This window comes from Glycine soja, chromosome 19 (genome assembly GCF_004193775.1).
Source record: "Glycine soja cultivar W05 chromosome 19, ASM419377v2, whole genome shotgun sequence".
Lineage (NCBI taxonomy): Eukaryota > Viridiplantae > Streptophyta > Magnoliopsida > Fabales > Fabaceae > Glycine > Glycine soja.
Genome location: NC_041020.1, coordinates 41,919,174 through 41,945,243, shown reverse-complemented (window position 1 = coordinate 41,945,243; position 26,070 = coordinate 41,919,174). Strand labels below are relative to the sequence as shown.

The 26,070-nt window shown below is 33.6% G+C and overlaps 3 protein-coding genes across 10 annotated transcripts; 1 reads left to right on the top strand and 2 right to left on the bottom strand.

Annotated features, from left to right (window-relative positions):
• Positions 1–3,917: 3,917 nt before the first annotated feature.
• LOC114399982 (ETO1-like protein 1) lies at positions 3,918–13,697 on the bottom strand. 8 transcript variants are annotated; one of them, XM_028362213.1, is made up of 6 exons: positions 13,565–13,695; positions 13,047–13,230; positions 11,202–12,911; positions 10,367–10,658; positions 6,593–6,902; positions 3,918–4,502 (listed from the first exon to the last, which is right to left on the bottom strand). In XM_028362213.1, the coding sequence occupies exons 1-6, from the start codon at positions 13,632–13,634 to the stop codon at positions 4,282–4,284; spliced, it is 2,787 nt and encodes a 928-aa protein (XP_028218014.1). In that variant the 5' UTR covers positions 13,635–13,695; the 3' UTR covers positions 3,918–4,281. The 8 variants fall into 8 exon arrangements, 7 of the variants coding, with proteins under 7 accessions (XP_028218014.1, XP_028218015.1, XP_028218017.1 ...); XM_028362214.1 differs by having other exon boundaries at positions 13,047–13,269; positions 13,565–13,673; XM_028362216.1 differs by having other exon boundaries at positions 13,047–13,253; positions 13,565–13,655.
• A 4,249-nt stretch (positions 13,698–17,946) lies between these two features.
• Positions 17,947–20,404, top strand: LOC114399274 (protein LIFEGUARD 4-like). The gene is made up of 4 exons (XM_028361428.1): positions 17,947–18,342; positions 18,540–18,653; positions 19,547–19,704; positions 20,004–20,404. Exons 1-4 carry the CDS (start codon positions 18,087–18,089, stop codon positions 20,205–20,207), a joined length of 732 nt encoding a protein of 243 aa, XP_028217229.1. The 5' UTR covers positions 17,947–18,086; the 3' UTR covers positions 20,208–20,404.
• Positions 20,405–21,007: 603 nt separating this feature from the next.
• On the bottom strand, positions 21,008–24,894 carry LOC114399273 (VAN3-binding protein-like). Its single transcript, XM_028361427.1, has 7 exons — positions 24,529–24,894; positions 24,285–24,410; positions 22,486–22,918; positions 21,938–22,189; positions 21,793–21,842; positions 21,650–21,707; positions 21,008–21,552 (listed from the first exon to the last, which is right to left on the bottom strand). The coding sequence occupies exons 1-7, from the start codon at positions 24,850–24,852 to the stop codon at positions 21,338–21,340; spliced, it is 1,458 nt and encodes a 485-aa protein (XP_028217228.1). The 5' UTR covers positions 24,853–24,894; the 3' UTR covers positions 21,008–21,337.
• Between the last annotated feature and the right edge of the window lie 1,176 nt (positions 24,895–26,070).

Sequence of the window (26,070 nt, the reverse complement as noted above, 5' to 3'; positions counted from 1 at the left end):
AAATAAATATATGATTTTTTCTACCATTTTTTCATGTTTATTGAGGACAAAATATTAAAACAGAATTACAAATAAAAAAAGAAAAAATAATACAGGAATTTGGATAAATTACAATTTAAATTTAAATCATATCTAATTCCTACCATTAATGAATTCTAGCACCCCTCTCTCAGGTTGGTGTATGGATGTCACACATTTTCAACTTGTCAAGAGAATTACTAAAAAAATCTTGGATGTTATATATTTCCAACTTGTTAGGAGAATTATTAAGAACCTTTAAATCTCCATGTGAAAAATCTAATTTATTTGACATATCCTTCATTTTCATACTCATAAGTTAATTTCTAATTCCTAAAGAAGAGAGATAATTGGAATTTGCTCTGATACCATGGTAAGAAAATAAAATTTGATAATTTTTATTGATATGAAACAGTGATCAAATACATATTATTTCTATCGTCTTTTCATGATTATTGAGAATAAAATATCAAAACAGAATTACAAATAAAAAAAATACACAAATTTAAATCAATTATAATTTAAATTTAAATCATATCTAATCCTTCCAATTAATAAATTCTAACGGGAATGTATGGTTTTTTAATCCAAATGTTGAAATATTGATATATTTTTTTAATATATGATTTCAAATGGTGGCAAATTTGATCCCCTCTCCTCAATCCGATGGTAACATATGTAAGAAGCCACTTGATTCATTAAAATTATAAGATTCAAAACCACAAAGAAATTATGGGAGGGATTTTCGGAAGTAGATAAACCGGTTTTGTTGTCAGAACAAGATTTTAGTGTTATATGCTATTTTTTTAATGTTATTTATTACTTATTTCTCATTGGTCTAGGGAGGTAAGCTTAACTCTGCCACTAATCCGACAAAAAACCTTTGCTTAGTATTTCCGTACATAAATATCTAGTGTCACCTCACTGCTTACTTTTTGTGGCAAAATATTTCGTGAACAATAAAAAAAGTTGGTTATTTGATTTTTAATGTATTTTGAAAATGTTATATAAAAAATATACAATGAACATAATTACATGTATTCATGTAATATTATTTATGTTGACAATTTTATATTTAAATAACAAAATATGTTTAGTTTTAGAAAAAAAATCATAGATAATTCAATGAAGAAAAAAACAACTAAAAGAATAAAAGTCTTTCATATATACTCTCATCCAAGTTATCAATAATAATATTTTAAAACATTTGCAGCATTCCTTTTCATAAAAATATACTATATCAATTTTAACAATATAAATGACGTATTTAAAAACTATCACATATTTACTATTCAAGTGTCTTGTCAATTCTCATTACGTAATTAAATTGAATACAGTTATGTTAGTATTCATTATTATGGTTAATGTTAATGATATAATATTAAGTTTTATTTTAAAAATATTTGTTACATTAAAAATTGATTTATTTACTTTTACAAAAAAATTCTTTTACTTTTGTATTTTTAACATTAAGTTATTATAGAATAGTCTTTATCTATTTGGGTTTATCAATAAAATCGTCAAATAGATAAATTCAACTCAGTTTAATGTACTTAAAAATGAGTTTAGTTGGGTTCAACTCATTTTTTATATGGGTTTAAAATTTTAACTTGACTTTATGTGTTGATAAGTTAGATTGAGTTCACCTATTAACAAAAAAATGTTGTAAAACTTTTATTTATTTTATTTGTCTTAATTTTTTTTCAAACTTTATGATCAAACATAATTAAAAGAAAAAAAATTGTTATAAATCTAGTAAATCAAGGAACACACTTAGTGAAAATCTAACCTAATTCCAGGGGAAGAAATGTCAACTCAATCAACCCGTTGGGTGGGTGAATTATGCAAGTTAAAGTATTGAATTACACAACCCAATCCATTGAGCCTATCCCATTTTGACATTCCTATTCACCAATGATCAATGGTATAACCTTTTCTTTATTCCTCTTAATGTAATAGGAAACGTTGTTCTTAAATATTTATTTAGATAATTTGACATTTTATGAGGTATATTCAAAATTTTGAAATCATAACACTGATCATATGAATCAACTAACATAAGATGATATTGTTTTATTGAAAAATAACACTGATCATATAGAGGAAATGAGTGAAAAAAATAATAAAATTATGTTTTATTTAAAAAATAATAATTAAAAATTTAATAAATATTTTAAGAATAAAAGAGAATAAAATATAAAAATTAAAAAGTTAATTTTTTTATAAAATATTACAGTAACGTTTCAAAAAATGAGAAACTATTAACTTATTTAATTTGAAATGTTTTTACCTCTTATTCATTGTTGTTATATAACTTTTATATTTTATATTGAAGAGTATAGGTTGTGATATAGAATAAATAGAAGAAACCAAATATAATAAATGACAAGCTAAGACTGCAATAAAATAAAATAGTTTAGTACTGCAGGTATAATTCAATTTACGTATAGTATATATATACTACTGCTGCTGCTACCACTACATGTAATTAAAAATAAACTTGCATATAATATATGAAATATAGTATTGTTTATACCATTTACAATTTCAAATCACTGGCAAAAAATTGCAAAACACGAAGCATTTGTTGGCAATTACAGTAGTGTGACACGTAACCTATACCCTACTCCATATCTATGTCCTTGGAATATGAGTGAGTGAGTCAGCCATAGACATCTTGGTTTCCCTCCCCCCATTATTATATGTCCAAGTTGCATTTGTTTAATCTTAAGCTAGCAAGTCACAATATCACCCATTTTAATATACTGTGCATCGTCACCTTATTGATTATTATAATAATAGTACTTTGTGATCCAATAAAAAATAACATGCACAGTTAAGCGTTGGTTCTCAGTTCTTGTTCTTAAGTAATGAACGTATTATTAATTATATTGTGGAGATGGCGTGAATAGAATATCCTGATGTACGACACGTAACATGAAAAATCTACTGAACGTTATTTATGTAAATAAATTAATCCGTATGAATGTTCTTGAAAGTATTAGTTTTTATATCACCATACATGTTATTTTTAATTTGGCACACTTATTATTAGTAGTTCTTTTTTGTTTGGTACGTTATTGGTGGTCTGTTTTTCTTTCTCCCCTGAAGCGATAGTTTCTGTTTCTATTTTCTGTTAGGGAACATGCTCCCAAACTAATCCAGACAATTTGCTTATATTATGGAACATATATTGAATTAAAAGTTAATATAGTGACTAGCATAATTTTGAATTACATTTAAAATAAATAACATATATATTGGAACAAGCCAATCGGTCTGGCCAATAACAGAATGAACGGATTTATGTTTCTAAGACATGCATTTATCGTTGCTTTGTCATCTTTGTTTGTTTGTTAAAATTAACGTAAATTTTTACCTTGTACATCAAATTTAAACTATCTTTATTCATTTTTATTAATTAATTTAATTAAAATTATCTTTTATCTTATAACTAAATAATATACTTATTTCATATTAATTTATAATTTTATCTTACTTGATTTTAATAATTTATATTATTTTATTATTGAATATATTATATGTTACTGTAATTATTATGAATGAACTATGGTTCAATCACAATCAAAATCAATAAACTGCAACCACTCCATGCGTGATGAATTATTTGCACTTTTTGGTTTTCAAAGTAATGGTTGATATTAATTATGAAACACTAAAATTCTTAAAAACGATATATCCTATTAACGTTTTTTTTAAGTAACGCGACTTTTTTCATGAAAATGCTTTTGAATTTTTTTTGTTTTGGTTCAAAGGAAGGAATGGAACTCCGATAACAGGTATTACGTATACACAGTTCAATCACCTTGACTAAACCTCCTTATAGAAATGTTGTTGTTTTACTGCAATTGTTTTTTAATTGTGAATAAAGACTTGGATAAACTTCTTAATAAATAAATATCATCATATATTGCCTTGCACACCATATTAATCAAGAAACAAAAGGGGAGATAAACAACACATTTGACACTCATAATATACCCCAAAAAATCAAGATTAACAATTACAAAATTGGGACCACTCCCCCGGGGCAAAAGAATGGTAATAAATTCACATGTTCATTACTATAGACAGGATGATAATTTAACTATACTTTCTATGTTACAAATTTGATTTTCATGACTGAGCTGATGGCAGCTGCAATGGTGCATGGTTCACTCCAATATCCATTCTTCATGGCATGCATGACTGTAACTTTTTCAGTGCAGCCAAGTTTTCAAAGTGCAATTCCATGTTTTCAGCTCATGGCTCGTGTCTATTGACTCGACTATGAAGTTCCAGCATTTCTTGGTGGTTTGGATCAACTGAGAGAGCAGCACGACAGTCTCTTAGCGCACCTAAGACGTCCTCTTTATGTTCATGGAATGCTGCACGTAGATGCAAGAGGTGCAAATCAGCTTTAAACGCAATAGCTCTAGAGAGTTCTGCAATGGCTTCCTCTTCCTTGTGGTTGTCCATCAATACTGCAACAGCAAATACCAAACATTTCAGCACTATGATAGACTGCTAATTCTACTCTACCACTACTCCTAAGAAAACACCGCTAAAACTACAAATAAAAGCTAAAGAGAATAAGATCAAATTCTGATTTCATTCATTGGTCACAGTGCATACGCTATTATTTCACTACTAGCAGCAATAGAACTATTTCACAATGAAGAGTAAAATTTGCTGTGGCAGTAGCAACCCCAATCAACAATGACAATAATTATGGACAATATCTAAAATTTGGAAAATTTAATATACAAATACAATCCACTTAAGAATAACCACAACTCAACATGACAGTAATTATTAGTACTTAAGAACACTAGAATCATTGTGTTTTTTTTTTTCCTTTCAAAATGCTAGCAACACACTCTAGCATATTTTTTCAAATACACTTTATTATTGGCTGGAATTTATTAGTAACTCATGAAATTTTGTTTTCTCCAATAAATTTTAACCGTCGGTAGAGATTACATTTGAAAGATTGTGTGAGAGTATAGTGCTAATATTCTTGTATTTTTTTAATGGGGGAACCACATCATCAAGCAGGTGTCTAGTGGATTTTGAAGCCATGATCTTTGTAGCATAAAACGAGAAGATTTTTCAGAGGTAATTATCAGACTCAAGGTTATTGGCAGTGTGGCAGCTCCTTGACCAAATCCTACAAATTATAAATAATAAATAAAGACATTTAAAAAAAAATCAGACAAACATCCCATAACCTTTTTAATACACTTGTAGTGATCCAAACTTTTTCAGGCATGGGCAAAATTAACATCAGAACTAACTACAAATAGGGATGTCAAATTCATGGATTGGATATATTTTGAATTGAATTATAATGGATTGATAAAAAATAAACCATTAATTCATTTATGATCCATTAAAATTGTGTTAAAAAAATATAATCCAATTCATACATTGCTCGAGAAAAAACCATCCAACTCATCCAGTAACCACTTTTTATACATGGATATCCAACTGCAGTATATTATATTATATTTTTTCAAAAATATATTTTTTATAAAATAAAGTTCAATATTTAAACACATTCTTGCATCCAAATGCGGCAGAGTCCAAGATCCCAACCAATGCACTTTGGACTACTTGACCCAATAGATTACAAAATATGTTACATGGTTCGTTATCCATTTAATAATAAACGGCGACCCAATCCAACCAACAACAACAACAACAACGCCTTATCCCACTAGGTGGGGTCGGCTACATGGATCCATTAATTTTTATTTTATAATTGGATGGATTGGTTGAATTTGTACATGGATGAATTGGACAGTTAGTGGATAAATGAATTGAATTGCCACCCCTAACTACAAAGTTTCTAATAGCGTAGGGTTTAATGATAGCTTTTGCATCCATGCGTTCATTTTGTACAATGCAGTTGACCATGAGGGGAAAAAAAAAATGAAAGTAAGTCCCACAGCAAAATCTCTTTTCTCCACAAATTTGAACAACAATTTAGGAATTCTGGGCGAAAATATTGTCATTTTTTGGAACAATTGAAACAGATGGCTAATTAAGTCAATATATGATTGACACATTTTACTGTTCTCTGAAAATTGTCAACCACTTGTTTCCCTGATTGTCCTTAAACTGGAAATATTTTGCTATAAACTTTAAATTCATATTTCTACAAATAATTAATTGGCCTTTTACCCAAAAAAAGGTATACATTGCAATATGATTGAAATATATTTAAAATAAGACGAAAATATTTGTCAATAACATGAGAAAGAAAATGTTTAACATGGATCCTAAAACGGGCCAGTTAAACAATTTAGGAGCTAAGCCATCAAATTCAGACAGTATAGACTATAGTCTATAGTTTATAGATGCTAAATATTCCATGTTTAGCTTTATACCACTTGGTAACCCCAAGAGCACATAACTATTCACATGCACATGAATACATCTACTCAAGCAATGCCATGGAATGTGTTGAATTTCAATAGAATCTAGCAGAACAAGTCCAGATTTATGCATATTTACTATCCCTAGACATTATGATTTATGAGGACACAAGTCAGTTAGGTAAAAAACTTACCTGCAGCACGATATCTATAAGGATAGGCCCGAAGTGGATCTAATCTAGTGACCATCTCCAGATCTGCCTTTGCTTGTTCACGATCACAGTACTCAGACCTCTTCTCATAAGCAGATGCATTGTTTTTTGCCTTCTTAATAAGTTCGGTCATTTCCATATAAGCTGCAGCCTTATCATTTTTCAGACAATGAACGCGAGCAAGACCATGATGAGCTCGGGTGTGTCGGATTTTAAGAGCATTGATATAACAATCAGCAGCCAAGTCCAATTTACCACAGTCAACATAAACACTTCCAAGATTGTTAAGTGCCTGAAAATCAAATAGAATTATAGCTCATTAAAATACAAACTAATTATGCCCAAAGTTGCAGAAATATATGGATATTATAAATTTATAACAGTATAAAAACTTGTTGCTTTTATGTGTTCATCAGTTCAGCTCAAACAACAGAGCTTCATAGTTCATCTTCTGGACTTTTACAGAGTGACCAAAACTTACAACCACCATAATACATGGGTGTACAAATCCAGTATTCAGAAGCAGAGGGAGAGGGAGAGGGAGTGGGGCAATAAGCATTTTCATTTGAAATCCATGATAAATAGTTCAACAATACAATGTCTGGATATTCCTTGTAAGTAGTTGATACATTCTGTATGTAGAATGGGAAACAGATTATATGCTTGCCGTATTTAGTTCAGTTGATAGTTAAAACTAAGGGATTAAATTGTGTATACCGTAATTATAAATTCATGAGGACTAGAAAATATCTCTCTCGTCATTCACATCAGAAAAGCTCTGGTTGAAATCAATAATATAGCTTGCATGCGCTGGTCCTGAACCCTGAATGTTTTATACTTCTAGTCACCATCAAATTTGGATCTCCTGGTCAAACAACTTCACTTGGCAAAGTGAAGGTGAAAAGTGTCTCTGAGAGTTCCAACATGTCATCCCTCTGCTCCCTGTTGCTAGAATAACCACCAGTAACCTCCATATGCAGCTTCACAACATACACCGCCCTCCCAATGTCCATTGACTCTTCCAAGAACTTCATCTACTTTGCTTTCCTGGGAACTCCTACTAAAACACATGAGAAACTACAACAGAAATCTTATCTTACTAGGTAAGGCCGGCTACACGAGTCACACGACGTCATTCAACTCAATTAAAGACCAAATGACTTCAGAGACATTTTTTCCCCATGAAACCTCTTAAAAACTTTCTGCAATATCCTTTTGCTACTTCCACCTTTTTCTTGTTATACCTTTAAAGTTCATCATTCACTACCATAGAATATAGTTTAACAAATAGCACTATGATAAAACTTCCTTCGAGCTCTGTAGGTACTTTGCAATTGCAAATAACCCTCAATGCCTTTCTCCATTTTAGTCATTTTACTTGTATCATGTGTTTGACATCCTCATTAATTTCTTCACCATTTTGTAATTTGATCCCAGATATTTAAACTATAATACATGAGAAACCAAACGGTAAAATTTACTTAGATTGATATGCTACATACGATGTTGTGTTTTTTTAATTTCAGGGCCAAAGCACCTGAGAAGGCCAAGGAGATTGACGCTGATGTGCAGAAGCAATGGCAAGAAGCAGATTATCAATTGGTATCCTTATTATGGTAGTTTATTGACCCATAGTTGTTGGTCCGCTATAACTCCAATAAATCATGCTTATAACTTTAGGCTAATGTTCAGAACTGGAATGAAGTAAGATTACAACTTAGGCCTAGTGTTCGTAACTTTAGGAAGACTAGAATCACACATTGACAAAGTGGTCATAGTCATTGTTCTCCATAGTCTATCTAAGGATTTAAAGTTTGGCCAGCATAAAGTACAAACAAACCCTCCTTACAGGAGGATCTTATTAATTGTCTGCTACCAGTTCCTCCCATCAGAGATATCACACAGGTTTGGTTCTCAACAAGGTTAAGATAGCTGATTGTAGAGGTCTAGACTATTATGCAAAGAAGGTAATTCCAGGGATCCAAATTTTCCATTTCTCTCTTGGTTCCTGACAAATCAGTTCAACCTGCAAGATCCAAATTCCAGGGATAAGGGGAAGTACTGTCAGATCCATATTCTGGGGAGAAGGAAACTACAATACCCTTGTTGAGGAGAAGAATGGAGAATTCCATGGTATTCTTGAAGGAGGAAACCAGCGATTGTGAATTGCAGCTTCATTCTAGGAAGTCTAGGTCTAGCATTTCTGATCTTTGACTAATGCTGTAGCAGTCAATTGAAAGCAACTAAACCAGAACCAAGCAGCGGCCATAGTAGAGTTTTGTGTTCAGAAGAGTCATGGAAACAGGTAACCAATGACCGCAGTAATCAGTTTTTGGAGATCAAGAAAAATGTTATAAGTAATAAAAGAGTTAAACCAGATGATGCGTAAGGTAGCTGAAGAAGCAAAGAATCTTGAGAATGAACACGTGAATGGACAAAGGAATTCAATGCAGCATGTGACTAAGTGGGTGGAGGAGAACTCAAACGGTAGCAGTTTTTAGTGTGATGGCGCCCTGTTGCAATTCTTGGAGCCAGAACAGAAGTAAAGAAGGTTTGGCGAACAAGCCACCCCCCTTGTGGTGGAGAAGAAACAAAAATGATGAAGCAAAATCAATGAGAGAAAAATATATTGAAATAGTTCATCCATTGGAAAGGGAGCACTCCATCCAGTCTATATATGTCGGATCATTTGTGGACAATGGCTTGACTAGGCAGAAACAGGGATTTTTCAAGTTTCTTGGAGCTTGACTTGACCACCCTGAATTGACTTCTATAGTCCAAAATGCTTGGAATCTGAGTGACTGCTGGAACTCAAACATGAACAGACTCACGGACTCTTTGAAAGACTGGAAAAAAAATTGCTTTGGGAATATCTTCAGAAAAAGAAGCACCTTCTTGCTAGAATCCAAGGGAAGGAGTGCCTTGCAGTGGCAATCAAACTAAGGATTTTGAAAAGACTGGTCAGCCCACCACCATCTCCAGAACCACCAAACAGCAAACACACAATTGCCCTAGAGGAAGACACCTCTGTTAAGGAGGAGCTGAGAGTTGTAGAAGCTATTAGTGAAAATTCAGATGATGAAGGCACTACTCTAGAGGAGTTATATGCCGAAGATGCCCCACACAAATACCTGATGGGGGTCAAAGTGACTGTGATCAAGGAGAAGCTGGTTGTTGAAGACTACCCCAATCAAAGACCACCCAAACCCAAGGGTACAAATTGGATATTTGTTTCAGAATGCAATATCAGGTTTCATGCAACCCTTGCTTGGCGAGCTTCACCCAGCTCAATGCAAGGTCAGACCCTGTTGAGGCCAGCCACGACACATTTGGCCCCAACAAAAAATTCAGACAAAGGAGTGCTAATAGATAGCCAAAGTGGGTTTCAGTTGATAGTGAAGTCCATTGGAAGTCTTTTGACAAAAAATGCGAATTGGGATGAAAAGCAGGCATTGTTAGGATGTATAGAGAGGATGGAATAAGGGAACTGTTAGCTAGTTAGTCCATTAGTTAGTTACGAGGGGTTGGTTGATAAATAGGAGAAATAAGATTAGAGGGATTCGTCAAGTGAATCTGATAGTTTGTGTCAGGAAAAATCATTTACGAAGGGGAAACCCTTGGAGAGATCTCTCCTATTCTCAATCACTCAATAAAATTGTTCATTTTTTTTACATTCATTTCTATTAATTTTCCATTTCTCTTAGTTCCTAACAAGTAGTGAAATATTTTTGCAAAAGTAGTACAATAGAACCATACCTGACCTTTGCGCAGATTATCTGAAGGACACTTCAAGGCATCTTCCAGAAGTGAAATAACAGTTGGTGAACATGATGGATCTATACTAGAGTCAGCCAATGCATAGGCCTTCAGGAAAAAGGCCTCAAAAGATCTTTTGATGTCAATAGACTCTTCAGCTTTCTGGAGCCCTTCCTCATAATGACCTGTATCATATAAGATCCACCCCTCATATACAAGTCGTTCATGCTCACTTGATGCATGTTGCCGAGCTAACAGTAAACTACGCATAGCAGCCTCGGGACAGTTCAACCTAAGTCAAATAAATAAAATAGATCAGATTTATAGAGTCATTGTATAAAACTCAGTCAATATTTAGAAATATAAAGACCCTGAAGCCAGAGAATTTTCCCTTTCCAGATACAATTTCACAGGGGTAACTTGTATTTCAAAGAAAAATATTATGTTTTGTGGATTTTTCATCCTTTGTGGTAGAGTTTATTGTCACGGTCTCACAGATGTGCAACTTCTAAAAGAACAGAATTTCAAGTGAAAGTAACTGGTGGATCAAAAGTAGCTATCATTGATCTGTTCTTTAGCTATGAAACTTACAATGTGATTCTATATTGTGAACCTAAAACACCAAGTACAATGTTAGATTCCTAATATACATGATGGTATGTTAAGTTCAAGGCTTTGAACAATTAATGACAGTTACCAAATATCTGTAACATTTTGTTTGAGGAAAGGGGAGGGGGGTTACAATATGGAGGTTTGGACCTAGTATGACTTCCTGCAAAACTAAGTCCTTGATCACTGACTCACTCCTAGTGACTTCCAAAAGTTCATAACGTACCTTAGGAGAAGCAATGACTGTCTGAAGTATAGAATACCTTTTGCTGCATCAGATTCAAGCATCTGGTAGATAACAGATAGAGATCCAATATCATCAACTGCAGACCAACAATCATATAATCGTGCCCAACAATCTGCAGTTGTCCAACGTTCAACATGCTCACGCACAAGAGTACAGAGTTGGGATGCAGCAACACGCCCCTCAAACATTCTATAATCTGAACGCAGAGTAAGAATTGTTTGAACATCACATAGAGCTGCTTTATAGTCCTCAAGAGAAAGGTGGATAAAAAATCGTATTTCCAAGCATTCTAGTGAAAGTTTGAACCCAAGAATCCGATTGATTTCTGCTAGTGCAGCATGAGCATTCTGTGTCCTCATTAAAGTGGCAGCTCTGTACATGTAAGGATATATAAGAGTAGGATCCAAATTACTTGCTTTCTCAAGGTCCTCCCACCTTTTGTCACCGTCACAGTATAGTGATCTTTCCTGATACATCCATCCAAGTGAAGTAACAGATGAAATGACTGAGCTAAGTTGCCCATAAGATAGCAGCTTGTCACCCTTTATATAGTCCAGTCTAGCTAAACCTGCCACAGAATACATATGGCCTGCATTTACAGCCCCTTCAAAAAGACAACGTGCTTCATCATATTCTTTCCTTAAGAGTCTTACACATCCCAATTGATGTAAAGCTAGAAGTCTCTGCTTGCCATTCTCAGCAAACTCAACTAACCGTTCCAGGAAATGAGCTGTTGTGTCTGAACTAGAATTAAGGTTCATAGAAACTTCACTTAAGAAACAGAAAAGTGCAAATATACCTGGCCCAACCATGACTTCTAGCTGCTGCTTATTAGCATGAACAAATATCTCCACCACCCGATTGTCATTCATACAGTTTGGAAGGTCACGCAAAAGGACTTGTAAACAAGATGCAGCAAGGACACTTGAATGTTCATCAAGAGCATATTCCATGAGCTCCACAGCATCTTCTTTGGAGGAAACTAAGGATGCAAGTCTTCTATCACAAGCATCTTTAAGTCTTTCACAACAATACTTGTTTGCAAAAACTAATATCTCCAACAAAAGATTTGGAGGGACCTCAATTAAACTGCCATTCAAACTGAAATCACTTATTGCCTTCATACCTGAGGGAGAGATATTGTTTTCTGACAAATCTATTGTCTCAGAGAGTGATTCACTGAAATGCCCCTTGAGCATTGCATGAAATGGTGCTGAAAGTTCTGAAATTTTTTGTCTATCACAAACTATCTTTTCACTTCCAATCGTAAAAGTAACATTTTGAGAAATGCGGTTCTCATTGGTCGTTCTCCCCTCAGAACTTGCATTTACATCAAATGGAAGATGAAATGCTATATCTACAGGTGCAAACTCCTTCGCACATTTACCACAAGCTGCAAGCAAGTCAGCCATTAGCTCTTCCTCTTGCTTCTCATATTTCAGCCATGCCCCAAATATAATCTTCTCATGAACAGTGTGAGCTCTCTGCCAAGCTCCCTGGAGGCTTCTACGCATCAATTTAACTTCCCCAAGGCCCCTGAAGACCTGGTATTGTAACAAAAACAAGTTTGATCTCTCTTGCGGAGGACAAGACTCGAGTTCTTCATGGATTCGAGCTAAAACTTCCACATAATCAACAGGCTTAAAGAAAGGCAGTATAGCTGGCTGTGGGACCTTGATCAGAGATTCACTAAAGCAGATGACAGCAAAACAAACGCCACACCCCAACCCCACCAAAAAACAACAACACCTAATTAAAATTTGGCAAAAAGCAAAGCTTGAGATTGAAATAAATAAAAGGGTGAGTTCAGAGATAGAAACTCACATTGAGGCAGATGAGGGGTGTGATGACAACTTGGGAAGTTTCCCTCTTTCAATATGAAGCCAAGACTGAGGATTCAAAGCATTTGGGTGAGCCTCTTTACAGGATTCAGCAGGGAAGAAACTCCTCATGGGGCATAAGAGACGAAACAAATCTCGGATCTCCACAACAGCACCACACCCTTTTACTGCAAAATCAAAACTTCACAAACTGGGTGCACATTCCACAGCCAACAAACACAACAATCAATCTCAAGCTAAGGATTTGGTGCACCAACCAACATTCAACAAGCAATAAAATAAAATGAAGTTTAATTTTAATTATTCTGATATGCTTAGTCTCTTGAGTTCAGCATAAAATGAAACAAAGCAAACCCCATACATAATTAATGGCTACGAAAAGATCTCAAGCAGAAAAATGCAACTCACCGAATCAGCTGCTGAGAAATTGATAGAGAGAGTTCAACTGTGAATTGAATCTGCAGAGGAAAATCAAATTGAAAAATTGGGACTTTAACTAACCTTTTTTTTTGTGCTTTTGGTTTGGTGATAGAGAGAGTATCTCACTTTCCTTTCCCCGGAGACAGAGCATACAAATTACGGCCACTGTTGCTTCACACTTGAAAACTTTTTCCTTCCGAGTTGAAATTGAAAATATGCTGACACCAGAGTTGATTATTTTTTAAATAATAATAATTACTTTAGTTTTAAACGTTTTTTTTTTTTACTTTTTTCACTATGTTTTATAACGTATTTTAATTTTAAATTTGAAACAAATTAAGTCAAATAAACAATGAAATAAAAAAACTATACTTGGAGCCTGAAACAAGAATTAAAAAAAATAAAAAAATGCATGTGGGAAATTATAATGTTTCATTTTATTATTTATAGTGTAATCCAGAAATGATATATTGAAAATTTTGTGTAAACATCGTGTACCTTTTGTTTTCTCAAAAGAATTCGAACAGAGTGATTCCTACGAAATAATTTTTTATAGGATAAATCTTAGGATGTGGTTTGGAAATGCATAATTGCATATGACAAATGCATACAATAAATCATTGTACTTTTACAAAAGAAAACCAATTATTATTATGGAAATAAATTTTATTATCTTATTTTATTTTTCAAATTTCCTACTGTTATTAGAAAGAATAACATTACATTCATTACATAGTTTTATAATACTTTTTATAAAAAAAAATCTTTAATCACTCATCTTATTTTATATTTTTATTCTTATATATTTAATTATTAAACATGTTGTAAAAGAAATTTTATATAGATAGCATTATCTCAATTAAAATTAATAGAAGATGATAACGCGCAAAAGATGAACACCAACCACATAATTACTAGCTGTATGAGATAAGCATAATAAAAATGTGATGGAATATCTATTTGAGCTGGATTTGACACTTTTGTGCCGTGTTGTGATACATTGCTGTTCATATTTACGTATATTCAGTTATTCACATCAGTAAGAATAAATTGTTTATCCATATTTTCATTATTTCATTTGCCTGTTTAAAGACAACCCATAGTTTACTGTGACTTGATTTCCTTCTCTAAAAACATGAGACTACTGCAAGATTCCTCATTGAGAATAAAATGATTAATAATCTGAAAGAGACTAAGACAAGGATGATGAGAAGGGCAACCATTCCTAAGCAAGTTAATAGCAATTTGAGAATCCCATTCAACCACAAACTGTCGAAAGCCACCAGCCTATCAAAATAGTCCACAACCCAGCACGCAAATCACGTAAACAATATGGAGTGAATAGAGTGCTGCCTTAAAATATTTATAATCAATAATTATTATTACATATTTATCAATATTTGAACTCAACCTTACTAATTACAATTGCCAAAATTGAGTTAAACGGAGAAGCAACACAACAGAGAATTATTACGCGAAGAAAACTCAAGTAAATGGTGTTATTTTATAAAATAATTTAGTAAATGTGTTGTAATTTGTTATTAGTTTCATTCTCGTCGAAATTTCGTGGTCACTATATATAAATTTAATCAGCAATGTTAATTGCTAAGAGAGAAATGTGCTGTACGTCTCCTTGGACCCTGAGACAGAAAGCAACGACGTACGTACTATCTGAACACAACTCCATAAAAATAAACAGTAAATTGAAATTTAATGTTAATAATTACAACTAAACAATTTTGAGAGAAACATATTTGAAAAATGATACCCTTGATGAATAAACCTAGCGCATGCACAAAGCTAGCTTGAATTCATGATGGTACATCCTCAACTTAATTATAATTTACATCCACAGGCAGTTCAAAATGAGCCCTCAAGAAGGCAACAATTGATCTAACCATGCACCCATCAAATTTTTCTTCTCATTTAGTCCCTACCTAGGCCATGACTCTTGTTCCATTCTTACGCATGCATGACACGACACGTTGATATATAATTTCCCCAACCATCCCAATATCGTGTCATCATCTAATTAACATGTCCATGTATGCGATCATATATAGTTCTTTAGTTTTCATGCAACAAAAGGGCACAATGCAAGTTGGATATATATATATATATATATATTAAGAAGTAAGCACAACTAGCAAATTTGAGCATATTTTCCACTCTTGTGCCCTCCAAGCTAGAACTCGGCTTTCAGTAAGCAGAGGGAGAAGGAGAACATTATGGTATTAGCTCATTGTTGCCCGTCATGCTGCGAGATTTAGGCTTAATTACTTGGAAGGTGAATTTGCTTTTGTTTTCTCCCAAATTTTTTATTAATTATACTTTTGATAATTTTAACTTAGATTTTTTTGCAATTTGAGTCTCTTAAAAAAATAGTTAAGTCATTTTATTTTAGAAATAAGAAAAATTATGTTTAATACCATATTTTCTACTTTAAAAAGTTATTGTTTTTATCTTAATATTTGAAGGATTTATGATAAATTTGGTATATAAATAGTTTTCAAAGTTTAAAAGTAAAAAAAAAAGAAGAAAACGAATGAAAGTTTAATGAATTTTTTATAGGATATATAAATAAGCTTAAGAAATGAAAATTTAAAGGTTTTTCATATCAGGCGAAATTAATGTTTTGATTAGAGAAATTTTTGCAGAAAATTAAAGCTAATTTAATTTACTTTATTTTTAAAATAAATAAATAATGATAATTTGAGATTTTTAAATGAAAGAAAATTAATGAAAAAAATCAAATTTATTTACTTTTGAAAAAAATAATTAACTAAAAAAATACAATTAAACCTAAATCCAAAAGTACAAATTAACTAAAAGGATGTAAAATTAACAGTTGACCGTTGATATTTACAGGAATCACTATCACAATTAAGTATAGTATCATTCATCTATCTTCCCGCAACTAAATTATTGATATTGCTGCCGATTCATACATTTGCTATTGTACGTCCGTCTAAATTTTATGGAAATAATGTCAATATATCTATACAAACTTACCGATCATCTTAACAATAACAATTATATACAAATGTTACTAAGTTTCAAAAAACAAGTAAGGCGTATGTGACGATGAGGATGGAAGAAAATAACGGCATTAGAACTGCCCAGATTTAAAATAAGAATGATGATAGGAAAAAAAAAAAAAAAAGTAACATCGTATGGGATCTGTTAAGGGCATTAGGGAAAAAGCAAAAAATACAAGTGAATATTTTAAATAACATGACAACTTTTTATTGGTGGGACACAAATAAAGACACCCTTATAAGACTGATGATTTGAAGATGGAATTTTTCAACACATCACTTACCATCTTGACACCTTTCTTTTGTTCGGCTCAATTAAGCTGTGATATGTTTTAACGATTCATTGACACTTTATTGTGATTGAGTGATCATAAATAATAACTAAAAAAATTCGTATAATTGTTGGCTTTTTTTCGCACAAACACTTTGGCTTGTAATATTGTTGTTTTCCCAATTATAACAATGCATATGTCTAAATTGTCCAACACAGCAGAACAAATTGTTCTGTACACCTATTTTTGTACCTCCTGTTTGCGTTTTTTTCCGTGTTATGTTGCTTCTTGGCACTACGTACCTCCATTATCATTTGTTTCTCGACAAATCCTAGAAGAGAAAAGGATCTTCCCTGCATTTCGTGTTTGTCTCTATTTGATGTTCCATGTCTTGTTGCATGACTGTACATGCACGATCCATCCGGCGATGGAAAATATATCTCCATTATTTCTAGATGGTAATAACGTGAGGATGTGAAAATAACCTCTCGAAATCAAGTTTTCTGAAAGACTAGGTTTAGATTGAGGTGATGTGGGTGGATTTTAAAAAATAAAATGAAATTCAATAAAAGAATGGAAAGCAAGTTAAAGAATGTCTTGGTTGGGTGTTGGTTCATTTAGTCCATGTTTAATTTCATATGGTGGAATCTTAGTGAACTAAGTTCATTTTAGTCAAACTAAGTTTGACTGGAATTTAGAATGTCTGTATCAAAAGAAAAACTTTTAATTGAGGAAAATCAAGTTGGAATAGAAAAAAATAGAGCTACTTTTACCTTTTAAAAAAAATTGTTAGATTTATACTACACTAGAGAAAACACAGGTGGAAGAGAAGTCTTAAATTTAAATTATGAGTATGTAATTGTCAAATATTTGAAGGAAGAATTTGTTTATGATAATCTTAGAATACTTGAATAAGACAAATAATTTTGAAAAACCTATATAAAAAGCAAATTTGAAAATATTTAAAGAAATAAAAAGGTACTATTTTTTATCCTAAAAAAAATGTATTCACGAAAAAGGCATGCGTGGCATTAAGCTCAATAATAACGTGGAAAAAAAAGAGTCGGCAGGGAATAAGGTAAGAAGGTGATAGAGTAGGTGCACTGGGAAGAAGTAGAGTAGGAGAAAAGGCCTAGAAGACAATGCACATATGAGACATGTTATCCTTTCCTGAATTGAAGGGTAAGAATCTCTTCTCTTCTCTTACAAAAAACAAATTAAAGAGATAACACAGAGAATAGAATATAAGACTCCACTCGTACGTAGGCTAAGCACTGAGGAAAGAAAGAAAACATGTTGATGAAAAGAGATGTTGAAAGCGGTGGGGATGGCAATGCCAATCCCAGGCCACTCTACCCCGCCATGCTTGAGAACCCTCAACTCCGTTGGGCCTTCATTCGCAAGGTCTACACCATCCTCACCATTCAGTTGCTCCTCACCATCGCCGTCGCCTCCGTCGTCGTCTTCGTTCGCCCCATCGCTCTTTTCTTCGTTTCCTCCCCCGGAGGCCTTGCTCTTTACATTGTCCTCCTCATTGCTCCATTGATAAGTACGTATATACCTTCCCCGCTCGTTAATTTACTATTCTTAATAAATAAATGCTTTCTTTCTTCTTCTTCTTTTTTTTTTTTTTATTACCCTTATGATTGCAAAAGAATATTTGGTCTGTTACCGAAAATAAATGTTTTATTGTATAATATTATAATTCTTTCTTCTTCTTCTTCTTTTTTTTAATTTTGCATGCAGCTGTGTGTCCGCTTTACTATTACCACCAGAAACACCCTCTGAATTACATCCTTCTCTTCATTTTCACCGTTACGTTAGCCTTTGCGGTTGGATTGACTTGCGCCTTTACTAGCGGTAACATCTATCTCGTCAACATTCTCTCTTCTTTTATAGTATTCTTTTGTTAATGATAATTTGTTTTTGTCATTTATGATTTGTATCTTATTATGGGATGCATTTTTTAGATGTTTGTATACGAAAAAAATGAAAAGTAAGAAAGAGACAAAATTAAATGTTAAATTTTTTTATATTCGGATAGTAGAACTATTTATATACATTGCGTGACCGTTTGGTTTGAAGTTTAGTAGAATTGGTTTTGAATCAATGAAAGTGCTCAAAATTTGTGTTTAGATTAAATCTGAATCACATAGTTATACTTATAGTGGAATGTGTGTTTTTCTGCTTCATGGGAAAGTGTAAGAATTTGTTTTGTAATTTTTAAAACAAACAAACAAATGCTTCATTTGTACGTTTACCAATGATTATGATGTTTTTTAAATGTAAAAAAAAAAAATCATATTTATTTGGTTTTATGTTTTAGGCGTACGAAGAGGAGGATGTCAGGCAGGCTGTTTGTTCTTAACTTGTTATTAACCCTTTTTATAATTTCATTTGGGTTACTTTAGCTTAGGGTCTTGGAATTTAATACCATCAATGACACTGCTTTTTATTATTTTTTTAAGGTGGAAACTTTATTAAGATAAAATGACAAGAACATCATGAGTTTAGGCCATAAGCACCTCATTAGGTACTGTGCAGGTCTATTAGCCTCCCTAAGCATGCAGCAAAGTGAAAATTTGGAAGCCTAGCATTAAATTTCTGTAGTCATTGACAACAAGCTTTAATTTTGGCAGTCACATCACATGTTAGCATTTTTCTTACTTCCTCTTGTGGTGGCTGGTGAATAGTTTCATTTTTGAGTGAGAATTGCCATTTTTTTTTCTAATGAAGCTGGAAACTGGATACAGGGAGAATTATTCTGGAATCTGTGATATTAACTACAATAGTGGTGGTCAGCTTGACTCTGTACACCTTTTGGGCCGCAAAAAGAGGACATGATTTCAACTTTTTGGGCCCATTCTTGTTCGGAGCCTTGCTAGTTCTTATGCTCTTTGCCTTTATACAGGTATTTGGGTCATCAAACCTTTGTGCTTGGGCTGTTTCTTCCTGCACTGCACTTCCAAGTTGTTTTCTGCACCTTTTCTGGAATGTTTTTTTTTTTAACTTTCGGATTGGCCATTATAAAAGCCAAAATTTATAATCTTTCTGGAGTAATTTTACATTCCGGAAGCTAAAAAAAAGATGTACAAGAAGCAACTTGGAAGTGCAGGAAACAACAGTCTTGTACTTGATATGCACAATACTATTGGGCTATTAGCCTCTCTTATGTAATTATGTTATAATGTGTTGTTCCTTTCCTTGCAGCTTCTGTTTCCTCTGGGTAGGATTTCTACGATGATCTATGGGGTCCTGGCATCAATCATATTTTCTGGATACATCATATATGACACAAACAACCTCATCAAGAGATACACCTACGATCAGTACATATGGGCTTCGGTCGCCTTGTATTTGGATGTCATCAACCTCTTCCTTTCTCTGCTTACTATTTTTAGAGCCGTTAACTAAGGACATAATTCTAGTAGCATATATTCCTTGCCTTGGTACATGTGTTTGCTTTAAGGAGAGCTAGAATGTCATGTCAAAAGATACTTCTTTATGAAATTATCTCTTGAGTAATTCCTTGTAATTGTCATCTTGTCGATTAAAAGATGGAATTTTGCATTGAATTGCAAATATACATGTCATCTTTATGCCTTTCTTCATTTTGGCCCAGTTAACTGTTATATGCTTTACCGATTTATTTCGCTTTATTTTGCCTAGGTGATAGCTAATATAAGTACGACAATTGGGTTTTTGGTACAAATATCCATTCGGTAAAAAGGAAAGAAATAGAAAGAAAATGATTGAGATAAAAAAAATTAAATTAAAATAAAGTGTAAAAATATAAGTTCCACATTGCACTGAATTTCTACTCTCTTTCTGCACAAAGAAACACATCCTATTCTGTTTAGTGTTGGATTGTATTTGATGTTCCATATAGTGTGGAACTGTATTTGATGTTGACAAACTATCTAAAAGTCCAACCGAGCACTATTTCAGAGGCAATTAAGATTACAGTAATAGCGAGGAAAATCCTAGCAATTTTCTTCACTGTTGGCTGCACGCTCTCAATTGTACTGCGTCTTTGAATAGTCCTCCGCATGCATGTTCACATACATCTCATTATTGTTGTGAACTAATTATCCAAAATCTGAAGTTCTCCTACGTTGCTTATCTTTTATTTTTATTAATAAGGGGAGCAGGAGATCGAACTCTTGACGATAAAACCTTTAAATGCCAAGTCAAGAAACAATAAAAAGCTAAAGTTGTTGAATGAAAACACATGAATCGTTTTATATTTATAAGCTATTCATGACAACGTATGACAACTTCGCAACGATTCTTAGCTCTAGGTGACCTGACACGCATTGTCATGGGGTGAAAAAATATTCCTACGATTATACAAGTTTAGATGGCAAATTGTTTTTTTTTTTTTTTTTGCGGAAGTCACCAAGTCCATTTGAGCCCTTGCCAATGATGCTTGTTTGAGGCTAAACACATGCAAATTACATCACAATACATATATAGTTTGAATTGAGTTCAGTACTCAGCAAAAGCTAGCTAGACCCTGTTGGTAGTAACAAGATAAATTAAGTTCAATTTCCATATCTGCTTTGTCTTTGTGCAACAACAGAGAGAAGCCTTGAAACCCCTTGTGTCCAAATGTCATATTCTCTTTGATTTCGACACTCAAACTCCACAATCCCTCTTGCATCTGTCTTCAATCCAAAGTACCGTCGCTTTTCACCATCATCAAGAAGATGTCTTCCTGGCCATGCTGGTAAATCCGCGCATATATCTAACACAACATCTGCAAATTTTAGAGCACAAGTTATGAGTCGTTAATTGTTTATGGCTGGTTCAGTGCTGTGCTAGCAAAACAAAGTTGTAATCTAATGGCTGCTTACTCTTTTTCTTTTTGGTAATGGTTCCTGCAACATGTCTGCTCTTCATTTTTAGCATTACCTGAAATGTTTGCAAGCCTTGTGATTGAATTGAATGAACATTAATACAACTCCATCTGCTGTGAATTCTTAAAACAAAAATTTACCTGGCCCGTTCGATGTATATAAACAGACACTATTTTCCAGTGAAGATCACCTGCATTTACAACAAAAATGCAGTTTAATCATTTTTGCAAATAAGAAAATGACTGAGATAGTGCTGCTAATAGTAGCATTTGTGATTGTTATTACCTTTACGGGTGCGCTTGAGTAATTCACTGCCCTTAGCAAGTAGATCTTGGCTGCAGGACCCTGGAAAATTTTCTCCTTTGAAAATTTCCCCACTATCACTAGTGCTGGTATTGCTGGTATTACTGGTATTACTGTTAATACTTTTACCACATAGTCCAATTCCCCCTATGCCTCTTTCTAGTGGTGTCACAGTGGCAATATTCCATACCTCCTTCAAAGCTCTTGCTTTCAAGGTTGCTGCCCCTCTTAGAGCTGCATATGAAAGACAATAAATACATAAAGGAAACCAAAACATGAACATGACACACATCTTATACTTATGGTACCAAGGGACTAATTAACTATGAAGCATTAGAGTTTAGACTCTGGTTGATTCTTGACAGTTGAAACAGCTTAATTAGTCATTCTGTATGGTTAAGTCTCGCAACCTTTTGCAAACATCTTCCAACTGTTGTAAAAGTAGAACCTAATGACCATAATGATTTCTTGTTTTGAAAATTTATCCACTATTACAAGAAATGGATGCTTAATGAGTGCAAAAACTCTACCTGTGGCAGCTGCAGCAGTAAGAGTAGTGATATCATCATGAGAACGGACATTCACAGCAGAGCTAACCACAGAAGCAAGGTGATCACGCTCAGCCCCCATTGCTTCAGCAGCCTCCACACACTGTGCAGCAACCAATGTTGCTGCAGAAGCAACAGCCGTGTCAGTCTTTGCCATCTTCTCATCCTTGCTTGGTGCAGATGAGCCTGCTGTTGCAGCCGCAATGGCTGCTACAGCAGCAGCCACTGCAGCCACTGATATAGTAGCATGCAACTGAGCATTGTGGGTTCTGTTTTCTTCTTTCTTCTTTTCTCTTCGGTCCTTCAACCATCTTCCAACAGTTTTAGGTCCTGAGCAAGCCGTGCCATTGCCAATAGTTGCACTGGCTCTTCCACCATTGAATAATGGGTGAATGGAATTGTTTGCCCGAAAAAACTGCATCCACATTCATAAGGATTAATGATGTTTAAACCATAAGCATTACTTTGAGTTTTATTGGGAGGCCTCAAACGGCTGTTGAATCAAAAGTTCTGAATTCTTTTCAAAAAATGTGCATGGAAATTCATGTCCATTTAACCTAAGTCAAAACACACTTTAACCCTAGTAATTTCAAGTTCAGCTTGTTTTGATTTTCCTTTTTTAGACAGAAAAAACATGTAAGTTTGTCATGTTGTGTACTTGTATTGGTTTAACATCATAGAGCTGTTTCCTCTTTCATTTCAAGAAAACATGTCATGGGACTGCTGACAACATTCAAGGCTGTCTCTCGAATCACTGGCACACGTCTTTTCCTCGCCACATTATGTTAGTTTTCATTGATTGGTTTCAGCGGTGAAGAAAAACAAACAAAACCAAAAGGTACGACAACACATCCTATTAGTATCTCCAACTTACATAAACAAAACCAAGACTCTTTTCCGTTCTTGTTCTTTCTAAGGCTAAATCAGCAACACTTTGCCTACTAAGACTAAAAGGTGAAATTGTTAGCGTGAATGTAGAGAGAAAGAGCAGTGTTCAGGCAATATCTTTGTCCTGTTGTGAAGCAAACAGAATCAACAAATCGGGCAAGTTGACTTGAACACATAACATCATTAACATTTAACACCTTTAATCAGTAATTTGCAACATTACACACCTCAGCATTCAGCACTTTGCTGGTTTCAAAATGTAAAATTTCATTGAGACATGGCCCTCATTAATTCATCTTCACAACTCCAGTTCCCATTTTTTCCCTTTCTTTTCACACTCCATTTTCCGTGCAGAGTGGGGGAAGATAAAGTTGATCCAAATTCATTAAACTCTCCCCTCGAGCCGAAAGCACCAAGTTCCAACGAATTACTAGCATTTTTATGAACAGAGACCTTTCTTCCATGCATCCACACACACAAACCAAAGGAGCTGCATAAGCTATAAACAGCACTGAATCCCCACTCTATAGGGATACAGATGGGGCCCTCAAATCTGTCTTTGCAAAATTTTTTTAGATTCTTTAATATTACTTTTCTGTGTCTTTTAAGAAGAGAATCTTCTTCCATGTCTTGTATTGTAAGATTGTAAGACTAATCAGAGAGGACAAAACAAATGCACTATTCTCCATATTAAAAAAAATAAAAGGAATTTAATTTACTAAATTGATATTCTTAAAAAGAAAAGTAGATAAACCAAAGGGAGAGTTTACTCAAACAAATTGCACCTGTGAGAGTGGAAGCAACTGGCTCCATTGGGGCCCACCCCACTCGAAAAATGAAAAGAAAAAAAAAGAAGGGGAAAGACTGAGAGAGAGTGTGAGAGATGATGATACCTTAACAACATCGTCAAATTCATCTGAAGGTGAAATCGGAGGGCTATCTGTTCCGGTTAAGGAACCACCACCATTCAAAGGCTCGCTGCTGTGAGATAATCTTCCAGAAGTTAATGGAGACACTTCCTGTTACATAGTCAACAATAAAACAAACTTCAAAACCCCAAATCGTTGACATCAAGATTAAAAACAATGTATGTATGTACGTAAAAACTAGCAAGCTTCGTATAACATTTAAAAGCACCTCTCTTGCGGACTGTGACATAATGCGTTCAAGGACGAGCTGGGAGGTGGCAGAGGAAGCAAAAGAGAACTGATTCTTAGAAGAGATGGTTGACAAGTCCTCAGAAAAAGGGTTGTTGTTGTGGTTGGGAGCAGAAGCAGAAGTTTGTTCTGGAATGGAAGAGGAGTTGTTGTAAGAAGAGTGAGGTGCAAGAGCTTTTGAGACCTCAAGAGCTGAGGCACTCCATGAGCGTGACAGAAACTCCATGGGCACACGAGGACTCTCCGGCAGAGGGGTCGGAACGAACTCCGGCCGGCGACAGTTTATGGTGCACTTTGGTTCCATGTGTCTGTCTGGTGAACTAACTATTACTATAATTATTATTGTGTTTTTGGGTTTGGCAGCATCAATATATAGTAACACTTTGGAGAATGTTTAAATGTGTCAGCAAACGTTAAAGTGGGCTAAGGAATGGTCAAAACTCACCCTGTCAAGTACTTTTTGTCGTCAAGCATTAATGCTTAATTATATTTATCCACCTGCTTTACTTTACTGCCACTATTGCTAAGAATACAACTGCATTTTGAAATTGATTTTAATTCAAATTAATTTTAAAATCTCCTGTAGTGAAATTAAATAATTAAATATGCACAAATTTATTTAAAATTAATTTTGGATCCAAGATTAATTATGCGGCGTGAAATCAAACAAATACTAAGTGCATGTTTAATTATTTTCGCATTTGACATCCAGGTTGAATCAATATTCATGTCTAAAACGCTGCAGAAACAATTATTTTTTGCTTTGAGGATCCACGTTTCATGCCTGAAACGCGTTACCATACACAGGACAATTGTATAATTATATTTTAGTTGCTTAATTATTTTTAGTAAATTCTACAATATCTCATGTAATCTTGTTTTCGTTTTAATATATTCACTTATTTATTTCTAAGCAATCTTGTTCAGATTTGTACCAATTCATTCCTACCCAACAAATATTTTTGCACAGGATTCAAACGAGGAACCTCTATTCTTGTACATATCCTTATTATGCGGACTAATTTATATTTGGATATAATATTTTATTAGTGAAATTGGAAAAATTGACTTTATTTATTGGAAAAACATAATTACTTTAAAGCACAAATAAACTATAGCTGATCGCACTCAAAATTAATTCTACCTAATAATAAGAAAGTTCAAAATGTTCACATTTGAGAATCAATTTTATCTGTCACAAAATTAATTTTCTATGTTGCAACAATTATCCAAACAAATTAGCAAACACAGTACTTAATTCCACCCAAATTAATTTTAATGTCTTGGAATTGATTAGTAGAGTAAAACAAATGAATAAGAGTAAAATATGTTTCCCTTCCTCTATAATTTGAAAAATATTAATTTGGTTCTCTTTAAAAATTTTCGTATTAATTTATTTTTTATAAAAATAAAACATATTTTAGTTGGTCATCAATAATAAATTCGTTAAATAATTTTGTGACATAACTTACGGACTTAATTATTTTTTCTTTATCTTTTCAAACACACTTAAAAAATTCCA